The sequence below is a fragment of the Mirounga leonina genome, unplaced genomic scaffold, assembly GCF_011800145.1.
Source record: "Mirounga leonina isolate KUSES-001 unplaced genomic scaffold, KU_Mleo_1.0 Mir_154, whole genome shotgun sequence".
Lineage (NCBI taxonomy): Eukaryota > Metazoa > Chordata > Mammalia > Carnivora > Phocidae > Mirounga > Mirounga leonina.
In genome coordinates this window covers 25,710,053-25,725,269 of record NW_023270389.1, presented here as the reverse complement: position 1 = coordinate 25,725,269, position 15,217 = coordinate 25,710,053, and the positions used below count along the sequence as shown (strand labels likewise).

The 15,217-nt window shown below is 47.8% G+C and overlaps 1 protein-coding gene across 5 annotated transcripts in view; it reads right to left on the bottom strand.

The window, feature by feature from the left end:
• Nucleotides 1-7,898: 7,898 nt before the first annotated feature.
• The window catches only part of PIK3C2B (phosphatidylinositol-4-phosphate 3-kinase catalytic subunit type 2 beta), a 66,185-nt gene continuing 58,866 nt past the window's right edge, over nucleotides 7,899-15,217 (bottom strand). For all 5 annotated transcript variants that reach the window (XM_035010244.1, XM_035010242.1, XM_035010243.1 and 2 more), the window contains 4 exons: nucleotides 11,901-11,982; nucleotides 11,376-11,482; nucleotides 10,481-10,609; nucleotides 7,899-9,969 (listed from right to left, as the gene is read on the bottom strand). In XM_035010244.1, coding sequence (XP_034866135.1) covers nucleotides 9,781-9,969; nucleotides 10,481-10,609; nucleotides 11,376-11,482; nucleotides 11,901-11,982 — 507 coding nt within the window. In that variant the 3' untranslated portion in view covers nucleotides 7,899-9,780. The remainder of the gene's footprint in view (nucleotides 9,970-10,480; nucleotides 10,610-11,375; nucleotides 11,483-11,900; nucleotides 11,983-15,217) is intronic.

Genomic DNA, 15,217 nt, shown 5'->3' with positions numbered 1-15,217 from the left:
AAGTGTATACACTTACCTTTGACTTGCAGATTTCGGGGCTCCTGTATTGTTGAGTGCTAAGTAGATCATCGCAGGAGGTCTTAGTATAATAGGAATTGGCAATACTGTGTAAATACATGTCTGGTGTTAAGACACTAATAATTTGGAGTGACTAATAAGAGGCAAAACCTTAAGTGAAAAATGAGTCATTCGTATGCATTCCTGCCCCTTCGGTTTTCGGGTTTCTAAATCACTAGCTTTGCCTAGGACCTAGCTTTCAGTATCTGACCCACATACATCCACGAAAATGTGAACTTGTGTTTCTCAGGTGGTGTCCCTATTAGACTGTCCCCTTTCAGTGGGGCAAACCGAAGTCGCAGAGGCGGAAAGAAACGTAGCCCTCAGAACTGCTGACTCTCTCCTATGCTTCTGAGCAGGCAACACATTCAAGTCCTATTTGTATCCTGAGGCCCCAGAACGGCCGGATACAGCTGACAAAGAGGGACGCACAGACCATTATCCTTTGAAAAAATTTTGTCTGATAATTTTTAAACACTTTTTTTTTTTTAAGATTTTATTTATTTATTTGAGACAGAGAGAATGAGAGAGAGAGAACACATGAGAGGGGGGAGGGTCAGAGGCAGAAGCAGGCTCCCTGCCGAGCAGGGAGCCCGATGCGGGACTCGATCCCTGGACTCCAGGATCATGACCTGAGCCGAAGGCAGCCGCTTAACCAACTGAGCCACCCAGGCGCCCTTGTCTGATAATTTTAATTGCTATATTTGATTCTATGTTGTGAGTTGGTCTTAATTCATTTCTTAATTTCCACTAAAAGTTTTTCATTGACACCTCTGAAGTCAAATATCTATTGCAGAGAGAATGTGGCAGGCAGTCTTGTGCACTTAGGGACGGCAGACCTTTCTGGAGCCAGGAGGAAGGCAACTGCTCTTCCTGCTTCATTGGGACTGTTCAAAGAACAGCTACTTCCTTCTAGGAATCTGAGATGTCCTCAATCTCTATGGTTTACCCCTTCTTATCTTACTCATATCTCTGGAAACATCTCATTTTCAATCCTAAGAACTTCAGAAAAACGTATTAATAGGAGTCAGCTTAATAAAAGAGCTCCAAGCATGCAAATTAAATAATTGAAGCCTCAGTTTCTTGGTTGTCAAGTGAAGCTAATAATTCCTCTTTCGACACGTTGGTGAGAGAACTAATTCTATCTAATACCTAGATATAGTAGGGGCATAAACATCAGCTAATGTCCGTTATTTATCGCCTAACAATTATTTCCTGTTGCCCACACAATAAAGGCTCCGTACAGCCTGTCCACCTACTATACTTTATCAGCCTTCTCTTCCTAACTTCCCTTACTGCGTGTTAACACCGTAGAACGTTGGACATGTTTCCTGCCTTTACTCATGCGGTTTCTCAGCCAAGAAAGCCCTCTTCCTCCCTGTTATGCAAGTACTCATGCTTCAAGGTGCATCTCAACTGTCAACTCCTTCTTGAAGTCTTTGCCCACCTTCCCAGTCAGAATTCTATTATTATATACTATGTGAGCACTTAACACGCTACACTATGTATACCTGTAAATGTTCTTACCTGCTGGTCTCAGCTCCTTTTTTCTTTCCTTTTTGACAGAGAGAGAGAGACAGCGAGAGAGGGAACACAAGCAGGGGGAGTGGGAGAGGGAGAAGCAGGCTTCCCGCGGAGCAGGGAGCCCGATGCGGGGCTCGATCCCAGGACCCTGAGATCATGACCTGAGTCGAAGGCAGATGCCTAACGACTGAGCCACCCGGGTGCCCCCTGGTCTCAGCTCCTTAAGGGCTGTATCCCAACACTTTGCCCAGTGGGTCCCAAAATATGATCTGGGCACCCCTGGGGATCCCATTTTAAGACCCTTTCAGGGGGCCCTCAAAGCCAAAAAAATATTCATAATAATACAAAGCTGTTATTTTCCTTTTTAACTCTCACTTTCTCCTGAGTTGTGTACAGTGGACGTATATCTTCTAGAGGACACGTGATAAGTGATCTGGCAACAGGTGGAATGCAAAAACAGGAGATTGGAGTTGTCTTCTATTAAAAGCCAGCTATGAAAGACATTTGGGGGGGAAAAGGTCACTCTTTTGCTACAATTTTTGGTTTTGAAAAATAATTTTTCATTAAAAGTGTTGTGTTAAAAAAAAAAAGTGTTTTGTGGGCGCCTGGGTGGCTCAGTCGTTAAGCGTCTGCCCTCGGCTCAGGTCATGATCTCAGGGTCCTGGGATGGAGCCCCACATCGGGCTCTCTGCTCAGCGGGGAGCCTGCTTCTCCCTCTCCCACTCCCCCTGCTTGTGTTCCCTCTCCCGCGGTGTCTCTCTCTGTCAAATAAATAAATAAAATCTTTAAAAATATATAAAAATAAAAATAAAAATTCCTCAGCTTTGAGTTCTTAAACAGTAACTCTTGATAGATATAATACTCATAAAAAAAAGTTCCTTGGTGTCTTCAGTAATTTTTAAGAGTGTAAAAGGGATCCTGAGACCAAATAGTTTAGGAACCCCTGACTTAACATGTTGCCTGGCACATAATAGGTGACCAATAATGTTTGTTGAATGAATGGAAGAGTATTCATAATTTAAAATAATAACATCTTCCTTATGACTAAGCCTTTTGCTTTCTACTCTCAACTTTGTCATTAACACCACATTCCCCCGAAAGACATTTTTTTTTTTAAGATTTTATTTATTTATTTGAGAGAGAGAGAGAATGAGAGACAGAGAGCATGAGAGGGAGGAGGGTCAGAGGGAGAAGCAGACTCCCTGCCGAGCAGGGAGCCCGATGCGGGACTCGATCCCGGGACTCCAGGATCATGACCTGAGCCAAAGGCAGTCGCTTAACCAACTGAGCCATCCAGGCGCCCCCCCCCCCCCGAAAAACATTTCTTAAAGCCTTCTTGAATGAGCCTCCCCTTCCCCATCTAGTCGTTGAATACATAATTTTATTTTCCTCACCTTGGAAGTTGTTCTAAAGGGAAAAAAACCACAATCATAAAGTACCAAAAACTATAGGAATACGTGACTTTGTCCAATCAGTCCCAACAGGAAAAAAAGGGGTGTAAACTAGCCTCCTCAAGCCTGCTATCAAGTAGAAGGCAGACGGAGGGTAGGTCTGGACACAGAGATAACACGGTGTTGCCATGGCTGCAGGCATGCTGGTGAAGACAAGAAGTCCTCGGACTGGTAAGCTGACGGGCACTTGGGCAAAAGAGAAGATTTAAACCTCAGTTAAGTACATGTGTTTTAAAAGATTTTGCGGGCCTGACATAAAGGCTATATTGCTTTTGACTTCATTTTTCTTCATTTCTTCAAAATCTTATTTCTCAGCATCCCACACTTTGGGTGGCTACCACCTCCCATCTCTGCAAAACACTGCCCTGGTTATCAGCCCCCAGAAACGCTCCCTCACTTCCCCGCTCACCCAGCGTGCCTTCTGTGGTCCCCTTGCAAAGACCCTTCACACTCTTGCTCTTCTCTGGCAAGATTCCAACCCTAGTTAAACCCAACTACCCACTTACTCTGAGTCTACGCACTCGCAGCCAATCATTGCGGAAGCACTCAGCCGAGCCGACTGACTTGCTTCGTATTTGTGATCCCAAATTTCATCAGTGCCAGCCACTCCCTACAGCACTGGATAGTTCCACTGTAGCTTTGTTTCTCCCACACGCAGACGGTCTCACAATGCCTGTTCTTCCAATTTCCAGCATTCCCGTAAACACACATTCTCAGCTTAGGATCACACCTTATACTTCATTGGGAAACCAGATACAACTGGACATAGACAACCTCATCTTTCCACCACTAAATCCACCAATCTACCTGCATTTGGACCCACTACTCCTGCCTTCAATCCCATGACAAGAAAAGCAGCCTCCTGGATCCTGTCCTTTCGTGTCTACCAAAGGAATTCTGGCCTCCCTTAGCCCCTTTCCTGTAACATGTAATTTTCTCTCTCAAGCTTCTAGAGCACTCACATGCAGAGTTAGTATCACCTATCTTAAAAATTAAAAAAACCTGGGGCACCTGGGTGGCACAGTCAGTTAAATGTCCGACTCTTGGTTTCGGCTCAGATCGTGAGTGATCTCAGGGTATTGAGATCAAGCCCCGTGTCAGGTTCCGTGCTCAACGTGGAGTCTGCTTGAGACTCTCTCTCTCCCTTTGCCCCTCTCTAAAATCTTTTTTTTTTTTTTAAGATTTTATTTATTTATTCATGAGAGACAGAGAGAGAGAGAGAGAGAGAGAGGCAGAGGGAGAAGCAGGCTCCCAAGGAGCAGGGAGCCCGATGTGGGACTCGATCCCAGGACCCTGGGATCATGACCCGAGCCAAAAGCAGACGCTTAACCATCTGAGCCACCCAGGCGCCCCTAAAATCTTTTAAAAAAATAAAAAATTTAAAAATTTAAAAAACTCTCCCAGATTCGTGCCCCTCCAAGTTTCTGTACCATTACAGCAAAGTTTCTCAAGAGTCATCTATGGTTATGGTCTCTACTTTCTCAGCATCTATTCTCTCTTCAGCTGCCTCCAGTGTAACCTTTGTCCCCACTACTCATTCAGACAGCCCTCATGGGGCAGCTGGCTGGCTCCGTGGGTGGGGCATCAGACTCTTGATCTCAGGGTCATTGAGTTCAAGCCCCACCCTGGGCATGGAGCCTATTTAAGAAAACAACAACAACAACAAACAACCCTTATCAAGATCGCCAAGAACAGTTTAGCAAGTCCAGTCCTCTGACTGTGGTGGGTTGAACTGTGTCCTCCTGAAAGATGTCGAAGTCCTAATCCCCCAGGACTTGTGAACGTGACCTTATTTGGAAACAGGGTCTTCACAAGTTAAGATGAGGTCATTAGGGTGGGTCCAATCTGGTATGATTGTGTCCTTATACAAAGGACAGACACACATGCATGACACACATGCACATGCAGGGAGGACACCGTGTAACATGAAGGCAGAGATTGGGGCGATGCACCTACAAGTCAAGAAATATGAACCGTTTCCAGCAAACTACTAGAAGGTAGAAGAGGCATGGAACAGATTCTCCCTCTCAACCCTCAGAAGGCACTGACTCTGCCAACTCCTCGATCGTGGCCTTCCAGCCTCTGGACCTGTGAGCAAATTAAATTGTTGCTTACTTCACCCAGTCTACGGTGCTTTGTACGGCAGCCCTAGAATATGGACAGTACCTTTTTTTGGGCTCTCGTGATGGCCCTCCCTTGGTTTCCCAACAATTCCAGGGGCTCCTCCTCTTCCTCCTCTGAATGTTGGCCTGTATCAGAGCTCAGTCCACCCACGTGTTTTTTTCTAGCCTAATCCAGGTGATCTCAACCCCATGCGGATGATGTCCATCTCTAAACTCCAGGCTGACCTCTCCCAGGAGCTTCAGATTCCATTCTCTGGCTTCTCCACGTGGATGTCCACATATCTCAAACTGATCATGATCAAAACAAAACTCTTTAAATAATAATAATTTTATTTACTTACTAAGTAGGCTCCATGTCCAGTGTGGGGCTTGAACTCACAACCCCAAGATCAAGTGTCGCAGGCTCTACCGACTGAGCCAGCCAGGTGCCCAAAACAAAACTCTTGATTCAGCTCCACCAAGCCCATCCTCCCAATGCTCCCTCAATGGCTACCCCCAGTCCTCCTCACCCAGTTGCCAAGGCCCTAAACTTAGAGTCACCCTCACTTCCTCTTTCCCTCAACTCCACATCGAATTCATCAGCAAATCCATGGGCTCTACCTTGAAATTCACTAATTCTCTCCAGAATTTAACCACTTCTCACCAACCCCCCCCAACCCCCCTGCCCTGTCATCTCCCTCCTAGACTTCTGCAAGAGCCTTCCCTGCAGCTTCCCTTCTTGCTTCAAACAGCCAGAATGACCTTTTAGTTATTTTTTTTTAAGATTTTATTTATTTATTTGAGAGAGAGAGAATGAGAGAGAGCACATGAGAGGGGCGAGGGTCAGAGGGAGAAGCAGACTCCCCGCCGAGCAGGGAGCCCGATGCGGGACTCGATCCAGGGACTCCAGGATCATGACCTGAGCCGAAGGCAGTCGCTTAACCAGCTGAGCCACCCAGGCGCCTCATGACCTTTTAGTTATTATTTTATAAAAGATTTTTTTTTTGAGAGAGTGTGTACTCAGGGGTGGGAGTGAGGAGGGAAGGGGGAGAGGGGGAGGGAGAGGGACAAGCAGACTCCAAACTGAGTGCAGAGTCTGAGGTGGGGCTTGATCCCACAACCCTGAGATCATGACCTGAGCTGAAACCAAGAGTTAGATACTTAATCGCTTAACCACTTAACCCACTGAGCCACCCAGGCACCCCAGGGCACCATTTTTAAAGTGTGGTCTTTCTACCACAATCAGAATGACCTTTTAAAAATGTAAACTGGAACACTACAGTCTCTTTCTCAGAATCTTCCAAGGGCAGTCCCATCACACTAAGAAGAAAATCTGGTGTTCTGACTTCAAAGTTCAGTTCAAGTCTCTCCTTGTGAAGCCCCCTCTGGCTGCCTGGCCCCTCTCCTTTCCTGCCTCATCCTGAGACACCGCACAGTAATTCTTTGTTCCCGGGCCTGCCTCCCTAGCTGAACAGGGAGTTCCTTGATGACGGGATCCACATCTTTGTCATTTTCATGGCCACACTGCCTAGACGCCCAGCCTGACCCCAAGAAGGCCCTTAGTGTGGTCTGTTGAACAGAACCCTCAGACATGGTCCAGCCACCAAAATTACCTCTCAACTTAAGAATGCTGCCTCGTTTTTGACCTTTTAAGTCCAATCTAATCTTTGCTCCCAAATCCCAGCCAGTCAGGTTATTTCATTTTTGGCACCTCTCTTTGCACTCAGAAAACCCAGCCTCCTGGGCTTCTTTTGTTTCTCTTTTCCCTGAGCAACCCCTCTTCCTCTACTCCCAGCTCCCATCCCCACCCCCTCAGGGTGGTTCAGATTTCTGCCTCATTTGGCCAAGAAATTTCCTCAACTAAGACTCTTGCCGGATTCAAGTTCTAACTTTTAAAAGGTCCACTGGGATTTGCCCAGAACTGCCGTGACGTCTCAAAAACCACTTGGAAACCCAGCAAGACAGGTAACACTTCCTACTGTTTACTACTGGAAGTCCCGTGGAAGCCCCACAGAATTTCCCAGGGTGAAACAGGACACCCCACTGCAGTTTTGAAAACTTGCTTGAACAAGGGTCACATGGCCTCCTTTTTCCATTTGGCGAGTTCCGTTCCGGGCTACAGCTCTGCTCTCATGACTTCACAGTTGTAAGGCACCTCAGAGGTTCAGTTTCCTCTTTTATAAAATGTGGTTGGTTAAATACCACCAGGCGGTAGACTTCTTAAATGCAGAGACTGTCCTGATTTATCTTTGTAACCCTCAGCCTGGCACACGGCCCGGGGTCCAGTGCACAACTCCAGGGGCCGTATTCTTTGTGAATGGAAGCATGCCAAGGTAGCACTGGTAAACACGGTAAACCTTTGTTGACAGAATGAATGAATGCGCCATATGGGCTTCCCATGGTAGTTGTGATGGAAAAATGACATCACTTATATATAAAACACTCTGAAAACTAACAATTAATATACCAACTTAAGGGGCTGTAAATCTGAGGTTGCCCCAGGCTTGGAGTCAACCCTAGATTCAAATTCCAGGCCCAAGGCCGACTGGCTGTGTCCTTAGGCCAACAACTTAATCTCTCTGAGCTTGTTTCCTCATCTGTGAAATGGGGACACTACTGCTCACCCGATCGAGTTGTTCTGAAGCTAGATTTGGCAGGGCACAGTGCATCTGAAAGGCACCATTTGTAAGATCACCAACCATTACTATTTCATCTTGTACACCAGCTGCTTTCATCGAAACATCAACCAATCTTAAGATGCTAGTTTTGTTTTTCTCAAGTGTCATTTATTAGAAAATACAATTCCAGAGAAAGTAGCAGATACAAGGACGTCTGGGAAGTGGGTACAGTACACAGACCTCTTTACGTCAGGGGCACAGAAGGTCAAAATAAAATGAGCTACGGGCAAAGAGCCAGTAACACAACTATGGTCCGTTCATCTGGAGAAGTTCCATCCCTGTCCCCACCTCCCCCACCCCCTTCCCCACAGTGGCTACTTGATCCTTGACATTTTGAACCTAAAAGAAAAGTTTAGATTTCCTTGCTACCCTGTGGCTTCAGTGAATGGAGCTTCTTTCTCCAGTTATGGAATGAGTCAGCAAACGGGGGGACTTCTGATCCTTAGAGCTGAGAAGGAAGCTGGGGAGAGGGATGGTTGAGAGTTTCCTCGATTACCTCCATGCCCCCATCATGGGGTACATCCAGCCAAGTCTGGTTTAAAAAGTTCCTATCAAATTCGAAGTCTCTCCCTCTTTTTCCAAGGAATACAACCCTCTGGAGTAAAGCGCAAGGGTGAATCTGAAGTCCATCTGGTAGGGAATAAAGAGTCTAAGAGCTAAGAGCCCCAAACTCTCCCTCCCAGCTCAGCTCCAGGGGATCAACCACACGCTCCACTCCAGCCTCCTCAAAACCAAAGAACATCACTGGAATCCCCCACCCCAGGCCCCTTTCCTCCACTTAGGGCATCCCTTTGGCTCCAGACTAAATAGGTTTATGGCCCCACAGAATGAGGGAAATTCTTAAAAAAAAAAAAAAAGTGACAGAAATGGAGTTTGGGGAAAACAGCACACAAAAAGGAGAGGTGTGGTGGGTTGATGTGGTGGGTTGACGGGAGCCCCCTGGCATCTGCGGCCAAGAGGCCCCTGCCTAGGGCCGGGACGCCCTTGGGTGGAAGCAAATCAGAGCTGAAGCAGCACTTTATCCCACCGGAGAAAAAGGAAGGGAGAGAGACCTATGGAGGCGCACCCCCAGCGTATCTGTGGGGACCAGATGGTCCCCAGGGGGGCCGTGAGAATGGAGGAGTAGAAGACAGTATTCAGGGCAAGTCCTAGCAAAGTAGGGGAAGATGAGACGAAAAACTCCCCCTGAGAGAGCCCAGGTCCCTGAATACAGGTCCTCTGCAGAGCCCCATTCGGGAGGCCCTTCCTTACACACGTAGGTATCACATCGCTCTCCTTTGGAGGCAAAATCAGAAAGGCCCCGCACAGGCCTCAGTCCAGCACACCCGCCCCTCCCCACCCTCCCCGACCTGCCCTCAGAGAGGGAGGGCTCTAACCGAGGACCCACTGGGCCCCTCCCCAAGTAAGTCCTATAGATAGAAAAACAAAAACGAAAAACAGACAAGCAAACAAACAAAAACCTAAGGAAAAGTCCAATAAGAACCTTAATCATACAAAAAGTCCAAATAGTCTTCCTCTCTTGCCTTCCGAGGCATATGTGAAGTCCCTTCTCACGAGGCTTCCTGTCCAGTCAGGACAACATTACTATTTCATTTTTTAAAAATAAAAATAAAGATAATCCACCCACCCTCCCCCCAAATGCTACTTCATACAGCCCACCCCACGCACCCCAAACCAGGCATTGCTCCCTTGACACAAGGTAAACTTAAAACTTTGCTGCCACCTCACAGCCTCCAAGGGGCTGCTCATCACAACCAACCCAAATTCACTTGGCAGAGGAGGGGATAGCAGAGAGCATCTTACTCTCCCTACCTCCTGTCACAGAGGCCCAATCCGCCTGGACAGAGGGGAGGGCCACCAAGGGCCCTGCCCCTTCGCAAGGAAAGGGCCCCTGGAGCAGGGGACGAGTCCTCTCCCTTGGCTCCCCCAGCAGTCTGGGGTCCTCGGCAGGGGAGGGCTCTGCTGGGCTCACAAGGTCTCGTGACTTCGAGATCCCAGTGCAAACCAGCCAGTCTTCTCCTGGGCCAGGTCCAGCTCTCGCAGACGGATGTGCACCTCACCAAGGAGAACGTTCTCCCAGAATCCTTGCTCACTCAGCACACTCAGCTGCAGCTCCCGCTGCTGCAGGTCTCCCTTGGGGATCCCATCATACACCAGCTGCAAGCGCAGAGATTGGGAAGAGAGGGAACACAGAAGAGGGAGACGCTTAGGGCCATGGGGGTTTGATCTGGCTGAGGCTGAGACCACTGAGCTCCCCAACCAGAGTCCAAGGGGATAGAGAAGGCACTTGGAACCCGAGAAGAGCTTTAAAGAACTTCGTTCTTTGCTGAGAGGTCAGGCGGGTGAGGGCTTTGTACTGGGCCCACCGCTCATTATTGGCAAAGGACTCCTCCCCCTGCCCCCCCACCCCCACAGGACAGGGCCCAGGCCACGCCCCAGCTGTGGAATCCCAACCCTCAGGGTCAGCAAACTTGTTTACAGGAAGGGCCAGATAGGAAATATTTTAGGCTTTTGAGGCCATAGGGTCTGGTCTATGTCATGAGTACTCCATCCTGCCACTGCCACAGGACGGTACTTAAACGGATGGGCGGGGCCCCATTCCAACACCACTTGACTTCCACAAACAGGTGTAGTCAGCTAACCCCGGCCCCCGGCATTCCTCACACACCATCTCATTGTACGTGGGGTTGCAGGTTTTCCGGGCCACTTTGGTTTTCTTCTTAGTGGTTTTCTGAGGGTCAGGGAGGAGGTAAATCTTCACGTAGGGGTCCGGGTCATTCCCATCCTGGAGCAGTTGCTACAAAGGGAGTGGAAATTTTTTAAAAATTAAAAAAAAAAAAAAAAAAAGATTCCCAGGTCTGTGTCTTTTATCACCATTCCTATGATCACCACCGCCCCCCACCTCGGCCCAGCCAGAGACTCTTATCCCCCACAGCTGGCTTCTTGCGAGGCACAGGAATGTACGTCCCAGCTCACTCCATTCTGAGAGAAAGCTCTCCCATGACAATATGAGGTGTCCTACTAAAACATCAACCTGGTAGCCTATTATACCCAGTCTGTACTTTTCATACAAATGCTCGGGCATGCCATCCCTTGGTCTGTTTTGACTGAGCCATCATGTCCCTAGATATCTTCCCGCCTGGCCCAATGTCTTTGTCTAGTTTGTCATTTGATCCAAGTAACCCCCAAGAGGTGGAAGATGAGTCAGACAGATTAAGTTGTTTGCTGAAGGCCAGCCAATTAGGGCTTCATCCAGCCTGATCCTTTTAAAACTTAAATTAGGGGGCGCCTGGGTGGCTCAGTTGTTAAGCGTCTGCCTTCGGCTCAGGTCATGATCCCAGGGTCCCGGGACTGAGCCCCGTGTCGGGTTCCCTGCTAAGAGCAGGGAGCCTGCTTCTCCTCCTGTCCCTCTCCCACACCCCCAACTGCTTGTGCTATCTCTCCCTCTCAAATAAATAAAATCCTTTAAAAAAAAAAAAAAAAAGGCTCAGAGTAATTAGGCTACTTGCCAAAGTTGGACAGTACAAGAAAGAGAACCAAATGAAGACTGTGTGTATACTTACCAAGCCCCGAATATGCATCACCATAATGAAGAGTTTATTGTTTTTGTAGGAGATGGACAGCTTCACCTCCCCACCCACCTTCCCGACAGGCCGGGCCCATGAGCCGTCTACAGGGACAAAGAAACGCAAGAAAGGTCATGAGGCCAGTTTTGTCCCCATCTGGTGCCAGGCAGATGTTTCTGTTTTCTTCTCCCCACCCTCCACCCCCATATTTTCATGTCGGTCTCCTGATACCCCATGGGGGAACTGCCAAGTGATGTCTGTGAACATGATTTAGGACTGGGTTGAGATGGTCTATCCAATGTGTGTGTGTGTCATCACCGACTGAATATCCTGTCCCTGGGAAACCTGTGTGAGGAGCTATGGGCCCCACAGCCTGAGTGGGGAACCAGATCCTCTAGCCAGTAAGCAAAGGAACAGAGACAAGTCAAGGAAAGAGAACTGGGAGTGGGTGGGTGCAGGAGAAAACTACCCCGGGAATGGTTCAGAGAGGTTGGCAGGAATGGCACAGAAAAGACAGTGTACCTGAGGGCTTGGGAGCTGTGCTGGTGCCCGCAGGCTTCTCATCTCGGGGCAGGGGGTGAAAGAAGGTGTATACCAAATCACACTGAAATGAAATCAGAGACAGAGTCATTCTTCAATAAGACAACAGCCCCACAAAAAAAGGGAAAGGGACTATTCTAGATTAAACAAAGCCTATGAAATGGAACAACCAAATGTAGTATGTACTTCTTGTTTGGATCATGGCTCAAATCAGCCCACTGTAAAAAGAATTCTGGGGATGACAGGGAAACTTTGAATATGGACTGTGTATTGGATGATATAACGATACTGTCGTTATAGAAGAATTTATTTTTCAGAGTTGCACAGTGACTAGGAACAGAATGTCGTGATGTCTGTGATTGACTTTAAAATACTTCATACAAGGGGCGCCTGGGTGGCTCAGTTGGTTAAGCGACTGCCTTCAGCTCAGGTCATGATCCTGGAGTCCCGGGATCGAGTCCCGCATCGGGCTCCCTGCTCGGCAGGGAGTCTGCTTCTCCCTCTGACCCTCCTCCCTCTCATGCTCTCTGTCTCTCATTCTCTCTCTCTCAAATAAATAAATAAAATCTTAAAAAACTTCATACAAAAATAGGCAAATATGGCAAAACATTAACTGTTTAGGTGATGGACATACAGGCACACATTATACTGTTTCTCTGGCTTTTTCGTATGTTTGAAAGTTCTCATAATAACAAATTTTTTAAAAGGAAAAAAAAAAACCTAGGTCACATCAGGTCAAAAGCAGTCTGTTCTTCTCTGCCATGCCCTCCCCCATGGACACACACAGACCTTTCAAGCAGAGAAGTACCTGACCCAGCCCTGAACAGAGACCATGAATTCTACTCTTCTTGAGAATGTTTCCTAACTGTGTTAGGGAAAACAAAAACTAAAATGTGAAAATACGTATCCTAACATTAATAGTGGGGGAAAAAATGGACATAATCTATCTCTCAAGAAGCAAATGGTTAAGGAGATTTTGGTATTGCAAGTCAAAGTATTAATCTGGTACATATATTTAAAGTTGTGCTCTAAGAGTAATACTGAAGCTATGACCAGTATAAAATGGTAAGAGTCACATTTGCATATAGATAAATAGGAAGGAAAGATGGAAATGGGATGAGATGATCTGGGGGGGGGGGGGGTGGACACTCCTGATGATTGTATTTGTTTTTATGCCCATTATAACACCAAATTGTAATACCAATTGTTTAAAAAAAAAAAAAAAAAGCTAGGTAAATAAACACAGTCAGCCTGCTCAGAAAACTCCTTTTCCTCAAGAACCCCTTCCTTCCCAAGGTTCTGATCACTCTTAGCACTCTGGGATGGCTTCTGATACGTAAATGTCTCTCTCCCTGCTCCCGGAGGCATGCTTTCATTGCATTTAAAGGCACGACCTGAGAGGCGGGAGCCAGGACCCTCCTCCCCCCTTCTTTCTTTCACCCCCCGCTTCCCCTTCCTCCTTCCTTCCCTCTTACGCCTCCTCTTCCTCCCCTGCAGAGTCAGACCCAAACAGCCAAGTCCCGCCCTTGACCGCCAGGGGGCTCACCCCCTCCCCGCTTCCCGCACATCCCCCGCACCCCACCCCAGCGCCCCGAACAGCCCGGAACAGAGGAGAGCCCACCCACCTCGGCCACCTCGGGGGCTTCGTGGGTCAAGTGCCGGATGTAGCGGTTTAACTCCTCCCTCCGCCGCTCGGCCATCGCCTCCCCCCGCGAGCGGCCAATCACGAAGCGACTAGGGAAGCTGGCGAGGCAGGTGGGCCGTGGGAATGCAGGAGAGGCGAGAAGGGGAAAGAAAAGGAAGAGGCGGCAGCCTTTCATCACATTTCATTTGCGTTTTCAGCGACCTGACCCACATTTCTCACCAGCCGGCCCCATTCCTCCCACGGCTCCCCGGGGCTGCGCCAATGTCACACTCAGCATCTCACGCAGCAGTTCCAGGAACCCCAGACAAGAAAGCCAAGCTGTTGGGCAGTCCTAGGGCTCCCCCAGAAGTGCCTCGGGGCTCTGGAGGAGCCCGCAATCCTCCCCATCAGGGTAAAAAGTTCATTTGAAAATTCCTTTTAAAAAATGTGTGATGACATACACAGGAGATAAAATTTACCATCACAACCATTACAGTTCAATGGCATTAGATTCACAGTATTGTGAGACCATCACCACCATCCATTTCCAGAACTCTTTCATCTTGCACAACTAAAACTCTGTACTCATTAAACACCCTATTCCACCCTCCCTCCCTCCCTCCAAGCCCTGGCGACCACCATTCTGTTTTCGGTCTCCAGGAATTTGACTACTCTAGAGACTCATAAAAGTGGAATATTACACAGTATTTGTCTTTTTGTGATTAGCTTATTTCACGGAGCATAATGTCCTCAAGGTTCATCCATGTTGTGTCAGAATTTCCTTCTTTTTAAGACCTAATAATATAGGGGCGCCTGGGTGGCTGTCAGTTAAGCGTCTGCCTTCGGCTCAGGTCATGATCCCAGGGTCCTGGAATCGAGCCCCGCATCGAGCCCCGCATCGAGCCCCGCATCGAGCTCCCTGTTCGGCGGGAAGCCTGCTTCTCCTTCTCCCTCTCCCACTCCCCCTGCTTGTGTTCCCTCTCTCGCTGTGTCTCTCTGTCAAATAAATCAATAAAATCTTTAAAAAAAAAAAAAAAGACCTAATAATATTCCATCATATGTATATGCCAAATTTTGTTTATCTATTTATCTTTTACTCTTCAAAAGATAAGAAACTTTAAGGGGCGCCTGGGTGGCTCAGTTGGTTAAGCGACTGCCTTCAGCTCAGGTCATGATCCTGGAGTCCCGGGATCGAGTCCCGGGATCGAGTCCCGCATCGAGTCCCGCATCGAGTCCCGCATCGAGTCCCGCATCAGGCTCCCTGCTCGGTGGGGAGTCTGCTTCTCCCTCTGACCCTCCTCCCTCTCATGCTCTCTGTCTCTCATTCTCTCTCTCTCAAATAAATAAATAAAATCTTAAAAAAAAAAACTTCATACAAAAATAGGCAAATATGGCAAAACATTAACTGTTTAGGTGATGGACATACAGGCACACATTATACTGTTTCTCTGGCTTTTTCGTATGTTTGAAAGTTCTCATAATAACAAATTTTTTAAAAGGAAAAAAAAAAACCTAGGTCACATCAGGTCAAAAGCAGTCTGTTCTTCTCTGCCATGCCCTCCCCCATGGACACACACAGACCTTTCAAGCAGAGAAGTACCTGACCCAGCCCTGAACAGAGACCATGAATTCTACTCTTCTTGAGAATGTTTCCTAACTGTGTTAGGGAAAACAA